The 7,531-nt window shown below is 41.6% G+C and overlaps 1 protein-coding gene across 3 annotated transcripts in view; it reads right to left on the reverse strand.

Annotated features, from left to right (window-relative positions):
• The window catches only part of TBX20 (T-box transcription factor 20), a 195,526-nt gene extending 188,241 nt beyond the window's left edge, over nucleotides 1-7,285 (reverse strand). For all 3 annotated transcript variants that reach the window (XR_010922422.1, XM_067562505.1, XM_067562504.1), the window contains exons 1-3: nucleotides 7,090-7,285; nucleotides 3,426-3,660; nucleotides 291-455 (exon numbers count right to left, since the gene is read on the reverse strand). Coding sequence is in view for 2 of the 3 variants with exons in the window: in XM_067562505.1 (XP_067418606.1) it covers nucleotides 291-455; nucleotides 3,426-3,660; nucleotides 7,090-7,216 (527 nt within the window). In the remaining variant the exon portion in view is untranslated. The remainder of the gene's footprint in view (nucleotides 1-290; nucleotides 456-3,425; nucleotides 3,661-7,089) is intronic.
• Nucleotides 7,286-7,531: the final 246 nt, after the last annotated feature.

The raw sequence follows: 7,531 nt of genomic DNA on the forward strand, positions 1-7,531 counted from the left end.
TCCTTCTCTTTCGATTGACAGAACCATTTTCTGTAACTGATTCTCTGGCCAAATACTGCTTGCCTTTGGGAACCTCTAGCATAAAATATTTGGCTTATGTAAGAATATAGGACCTGACAGTGCACCACTGAAATTAATGGGAGCTTTACCATCAGCTCCAGCAGGCACAGACTTAGGCTCTCAGAGCACTATCTGCAAACAGCTTTGAATGATCATTTGAAGGTATTTTTTCAGCATTTAAAAAAAAAAAAAAAAAGAAAAGAAAGAAATCAGCTATAAAATGGACAAACCTTGCAGGGAGCGGAGGGTCAGCTTTTCCAGCTACCAACCAGGAAGACCTGTGGTATGCATATCTATATCTCTTATTGTCCACAGGAACTATATCCATTAACACTATGTATTTAGCTTCAGGATCCACTCCCGAAAAGGAAACCCTAATAGTAGGAAACATTCTCCTGAAATAAAGACAAATTAGAAAATTAACACATGAATAGGCAGTAGAAAAAGGAGCTTTTGAAATGTTGCTCCAAATTTAAAAAAAAAAAAAAAAAAATTACATTCAAGCCACCATGAAGAAATAGAAATTTATATTTCAGTTTGGTGGGAGTTTAAAACTTCTGTACCTCTATAAAATACACAGCGAATTGATACCCTGGAATCAGAGTAATTATTTGAAATAGGAGGAAATATAAATTTCTACATGGTATATATTTTCTGCCAGGGAGTTAAAGTGTAATTATTCTAATTTCAGAGTATAATTCCTATAGACACTGTGTGTTTTTTCATAAATATACATTTATATTGGTGCCGGGAAAACACTGCAAAAAAACATTTTCATTAGTACTCTTGCAAATGTTAAACTTATTTTCTTTTACTCTGTTAACATTTTCCAGAAGTATTCTAGCAAATGAGCTTTACTTACATGAACTCTAGTGAAAACAAAAGTGATTTTTTTAAGACTAAATGCTCCAATATTTACCAAAAATGTCATTTTAAATTGCTTAAGTAATAAAAATGCAAACTTCAAATTGCTAATGTTATACCTGATGATGCAACCTATAAAAATCATATAATCAGGGAATTAAACCACTACCAAGTGACTTAGGCAACTAACAAACATGACACAAATTGTGAATGTTCAAAACTGCTTTTGACTGATTTAAAAACCAACAGATCTTTACTGAAGAAATTTATGAGTAATTGAAAATAAGTTTAGAGGGTTGCACTTGATCCTTGAAACTAAGAGGAGACATTCATCAGATTTATATTATGGTTTATTTCTCCAGGACTCTGTGTGAGTGCACAAACACATGTCTAAGAAGTTATAACAGAAAGTAATAATTTTTTTTTTAAATCACAACACTAAAATTACCTGTCTAAGGTTGCTCTGGTTCACAACTAATTAAAGGCCCAATTCTGCTTTCACTGAAGTCTATGTTCATTATGGCTTATCTCTGGTTATTTCAGTGTCTCTTGCACCAGATCCTACCCAATTGTCAACAAAGGACCCGAATTTACCCACTGAACCAGTGGGAGATCGTGCAATTAATTTCAATGGTGCCAGGAGCAGCAAGACCAGAGAACAGACTGTCTGATGTGGCATAGTTTAGAGGCACTTTTGCAAGCAGAGAGATGTTCCCTCAGTCAGTGGGGCCCCAATTCAAAGTCCATTGAAATCGCTAGAAGCCTTTGATAGAGCTAGATGTAACCTTCGGGACAGTTAGTTGCTTTTTAAACCATAAAGGAAACAAGACAAACCAAAGCAGGAATCATCATCCTTGAATCTGCAAAAGGTACATTGGAAGCTCAGGCTTTTAAAGTCTCCACAATAACCCAAATACATCTGAAGTTTCTGCATTTACAAACAGCCCATTAATATCTAATTCGCTGTACCTCTCCCAGTGCTTTGCGGCTGTCTATCTGGGCCAATGTTTGGGAGCAACCTCTACTCAAAGGATCAGAACCAACAAGTGCTCAATCCTAATGGCCTGGGGAGCAGGCCTTTCCAAAGCTATCTCTTTGCACAAGAGCTAAGGGGATCAGTGGGTGGGAGAGAACTGAATAAGGCACCCTTCCCAACAGCTATCCTGCTTCCCAGGAGCTCTGGATAGGATGACTTGCAGCATCCCCACCACAGTCTAGTGTTGGTTTAGATTTTGTCCACTAGGTGCTCAATTAAAACAAGCAAAACTGGCTGGCAACTTTTTGCTGGAGAGAGCTTTGCCAGCTTTCCAATGATTGTGTTCTCCCGTAAACCTTTTTTTGTTTGTTTGTTTGTTTTTTTAACTATGCATTAGACAAAAGTTTTTCTGGAAATGAAGCTGTAATGTTTAATAACTTCACTCTTTTGACAATAGCCTTCCGCCTAAAGCACAAAAAATGCGTATAGCTGTATAGATTTTAAAAGATGGCTGCTTCGTTAGCTACTGCCAGAACTTGTGTATGCTCATCTTGTGTGGTATGAGAACAAAAATGTGATGTGACAATCGGCTGTCCTACAAAAATGTTTTTGTAATTAGTGTAATACATAGTGAATTTGTTCTTACAAACAAAAAACGCAACTTTGATGTAAAAAAAAAGACACCACTGCCTCCTGAATTAGCGGGCCTCCTGAATCCGTCGGTAGGCCGCATCAGAAGTTTTCACTGCCAGCAAGCTCCGTGGGGTGAGTGTGACAAAGAGCTGGTGCCCGCTGAGCACGGAAAGGAGAGCGGCGGCGTGGTGCCTGCAGGGGGCGCTAAGGGACACCGTGGGAAACCCAGGGCAAACACATTTCAAATCAATGGGATTTTTTTTTAAACAAAATAAGAGTTGTTTCTTGTTGGGAACTCGGCTGCAGCCTTGTCATTGAAAAAAAAACAAAACAAAACACCCCACCTACAATAGTGTTTTAAATAATGTAGCGACGAACAGCGGATGGGGGAGGCAGGGAACAGGTTAGGAGGCAATGGAGACAATCCGAGTTGGGGGTCCGACCTTGAGTGTGGGCGTTGCTGAGGCCCGGGTTAGCGATCCGGCAGGGGGAGGGGGCTCTCTTCCCAGCTCGGACGCACGCTCAGGCAGGAACACGGCTCTGCTTTGCAAACGCGGCTCCTCTTGCGTCCCCTCCCGGCTTCTCACCCGGACGCTGCCCTGCAGCCCCCAGCGATTTCCAGCGCCTTTCAGCGTCTGCTCCCATCAGCCTGGCCGGGGAGCCCGTCAAGCCCGCCAGGCACCGGGGAGCCGGGCTCGCTGCGCCTCTTCCACCTTGCCCTGCTTAGGGCGATCCACCCCTCCTGCCCCCGGCCCTACAGCGCCTGGCCGCATTTTTTGTTTGTTTTTTAAATTCCCGGGGGTTTTCTCTACAGGCCCCGACAGCACAGCCAGCGGGGCGAGTCAACCATCGCCCCTCATCAGCTCCCCCCACCCCGGCTGCCCAGCCTTACCTTCCCGACTTGGTGATGATCATCTCGGTGCCCAGCTCGTGGAACTTGTCCCACAGCTCTTTGGTCTCCAGGCTGCAGGCGATTTTGGCCATTTCCTCGCTGGGGATGACGGGGGTGGTGGGAATCAGGGGCTCGGTGCAGAGGGCAGAAGGGCTGGTGCTGAACTCCCCGTGTGGATCCAGGCCGGACAGGTCCCCCAGGGGCTGGGCGCACGAGGATTTCTCGACAAATTGTTCTGAAACAGGAGGGAGAGTGGCGTTAATGGGGATAAACAATCGTTGCTCTACAATGTAAGGCAGTTCAGTTCTGAACCGTATAGACGAGGGCTCCATCAAGAACCAGTCGCTCGGCTGGATCCTGGCTGACACACACTCAAATCTCAGCTACCCCGTCCGAGGCCAAGACTTTTAAAAGTCGCTGCTGATTTTTGGGAGCGTAACCTGAGACACCTTCAAGTGGGCCTGCTTCTCAGAAAGCGCGGAAGCAGCCACCCTCTTAAACTGACTGCGATTCAGGTGTCTCAGATTGGGCACCCAAATACTGGCGCACTTAACCCGGCGTCTGGGGAAAAGAGCTTGGTTGCCTGGGAATATTACCTCTGACCATAAAAAGCTTTCTGGGGCAGTATTTCCAAGGGATGAAACAATTTCAACCTGTTCGAGCTCAGAGAGATTCCCGCACCCCAAATGACAACAGGAATCTGGAGAAGTCACAACTCCCAAGGGCGAGAGAAATTTCTCCCTCCAACGGCCCGCAGAAGAGAAACCCAGCCTTTCCGTACGTCTGAATCTCAAGAAGGTCGATCACTGAGGTCCCCCCTTCCCCAGCCTAGAAAGCATTTACAGAACTGCATGGGCAGAAGAATGGCCATGCTGGATCAGACCAATGGTCCATCTAGCCCAGGATCTTGTCTTGGTGCCAGGTGCTTCAGAAGGAGTCAGCAGAACAGGATTTAGTTAACATTTTCAAAAGAAAATAATCAACAGGCGATGTGACTTTACTGCATGTGTGCACTGGTTTTATACTCTCCTGTGACCAGCAGAGATCCTTGGCGGAGGGCACTTCAAACAAACAGGAAAGCGGATTGTACGGTATCTCCTGCTAATAGGGGATTTCAGTGGAAAGGTCACTTTGCCACTGGCCACAAGATGACTAATTCTCATTAAAACAGGAGCACTGGGCTCCAGTTTTGATAAGGACCCTAGACTGCGCAAGTCAGTTTGATTGAATGCAGGAAGCTCTTCCAATTGTTCCGATTATCAGAACCCTTAAAAAAGAAACTACTTGAGTGTGTAATGCCGGAGATGTAGAAAGTGTTTTGTGGGCGGCGCGACTATAAATGTAAAATAGACGCCGATCTAGTCCGAGGGGATTTTAAAGTCTTTACAGAGATTCATTCTTGTTCTTCCCCCCTCCCCTTTGCCACAATTACAGCTGTACTTACATCCTAACAAGTGTGACCAAACACTTCACGTTAAATAATTTAAACAATTGCGCTTACACTAAAGGAAACCGAAGAAAAATACAGCTAAAATATTCGGAAACCAGCCTTTACATTTGCTAGAATACATGACTATTAAACAAACGATGCACGAGTTTATAACGTGTCCTTTGGGAAGTGGGGTCCTCAAAAAGAGGTTTTAAAAATAATCTACATCTGACGTTGGGATATTTTGCCAATCTATAACTTATGGACAATACATAGATAATGCTATTAATGTTTTTTCTAGGCTAAATTTCTGTATAGACTATTCAGACTCATATATTCCTACTAAAGGAAACCTACACATTTTGTAAAGTACATGTAACGGTTTAACTTAATTTTCATCTGAAACTAATTCGAAGAGAGATTATTTCTCCCATGTTGTGTTGGAGCTATAAAGAGCTCCACTACCCCCTTTAATTTTCTATTATTTTGGATCTAAATACAGCAATATGCTTGTCATACTATTTGAATCTCCAGACTCAAACGAACTTTACTTGAGCAAATACGCGGTTACAGTTACAAGGGAGCGATTTGTCCCCCAAACCTTCAACATACAAATATTGAGTTAGGATATTTGGTGTATTAGACGATTTTTTTAAAACTCGAATTGTTTTTGAAAATGAGAAGAAATCGGAACATGACCTGAAGGAGTTTCCAATAGATTTAGGCAAAAGCAGTGAATAACCCAAGAGAAAGTTGAATACGGGATTCTGTGTCAGACATACATTTTATAGACCAAAAATTAGAAGACAAAAGGAATACTTAAAATATACTAAAGATTTGTAGATCAGCCAGCGTATAACTTTATTAGATGTAGCAGATAACAAGTAATCTGGCGATGCTGAATTCCTCCAATAATTGGTTTATTACTGTTCATCTAGACCCAGAATTCTGGAGAAAGACTTTTTTTTTTTTTTTTTTTTTTTTGTAATTTTTCCGCGAGTTTCTGGATATAGCCAAGTAACACAAGACATAAAAAGAAAAAACTGGATGTTCAACACGGTCGTCTTGAATAAGATTCAACGGGTTTTAGTAACTTTAACTGAACTCGTTTACGGAAACTAATAATGACTTACAATTCAAAATGATTATGTTCTAAAATAAATAATCTGGTTTTTTTATTTCTCACAAGGTGCACACGTTAAATATGGTACTTGTAAAAGTACAGGTAATTCACACTAACAATTTAAAGTAATGTCTCTTGCATCATTCAGAGAGGAGAGAAACGTATCTTCCTTTTTTTTTTTTTTTTTTTTTTTTTTGCTTTACAGTTTAATGTATTCTATAAATGGTAAAGATTGTTAAATAAACAGTGTAACTAAAAGCTGAGGAATTTAGAAAACGGTTACTGGCTAATACTCTAAACTACTTCAGCTGAAAATGACTGCAGCAATAAAAAAGTTGGCTTTATGATAAGATTTTAGCTTCCGTAAGGAAATTATATATTAGAACTTTAAAAAACCCCAACCCAACGTTATTCTTTGATTTGTGCAGCAGTAATTTGAAACTGGTGAATTTCACAAGTAAACAACAATTTAAAACTTTCTTATTGGCGCTAGTTAGTTATGAAAATGACTCATGTTCCCGCATTAAATGCAAGAAATAAATGCAAATAAAAACATGAATGTGTATATAATCCAATCTAGCTTTATAATGTGCTAATATTTGGATCCCAGTTTGGTTAACCTGCCTTTTTATTTATAAGCTCTGCAACTATTACTTCCTCCAAACCTCAGTTTTCAGCGACATCTGTGCCGGGATGTATTGGGCTTTTCTGAGGAAAAGCCTCACCTTAAACAAGTTAATGAATGCCACAAGAAACCAAATTAAAATATAGGAAAATGGATAGCCAGTATTGAAATGCGTTGGTATTTCTTTTGACCAGACTAAAAAGAACACACAAGAAAAATCAAAACATGAACCAAACTCAGCCCGAATTCTTTACACATCTGCAGTGTATAATTGAAACAATTTCCTTTGCTTTCTTTGTTTCCTATCTGATTGTTTCCCAGCATTATATTCGACTTTCAAAGAATTCAGTGACACACAACATTCCTCCCTCCCAATAGATATTTGACTGAACTCCTTTCTGCATTGGATCACTGATCCATTTGTGCACGAACGACACAGGATCGAGTCCTGCTGCTGAAAAAAGAGTAGCCCAAGAATACAACTTACCCAGCGGTTTGATGGTGCTCTCTGCACTTTCCTTTTCTTTCGAGCTTCCACTTGACATGAGAGCAGCAATGGAGAACGCGTTGGCCCTGGAGGAGAGCTGAGGTTTGGGGGATGCTGTGTACTCCATGACCACAGAGGAAATCCTACACAAACCAAGCAAGAAGGTCCTAAATTGATCCCCAGCTTCCAGCCAAAAAAAAAAAATATTTAAAAAAATCCTACAGAACTAAGCAGCGGAGCCGAACGAGAGAACACGGAGCCAGCTAGTCTGCCCGAGAACCAAACTTAGGGAAGTAGGGTGGGGGGGACAGATACGGAGACACTGAGGGGGCCCAAAACTTGGTGGGTGTGGAGAGTAATCAGGATTTCACAACGCCTGCGGGGGTTGATCTAACGCCCCGGACAGGATTAGGTTAAAGTGTAACCATCATCTCCCTTGCGC

The sequence above is a fragment of the Emydura macquarii genome, unplaced genomic scaffold (genome assembly GCF_026122565.2).
Source record: "Emydura macquarii macquarii isolate MOO-44397 ecotype Brisbane River unplaced genomic scaffold, CSIRO-AGI_Emac_v2 contig_2432, whole genome shotgun sequence".
Taxonomy (NCBI): domain Eukaryota; kingdom Metazoa; phylum Chordata; order Testudines; family Chelidae; genus Emydura; species Emydura macquarii.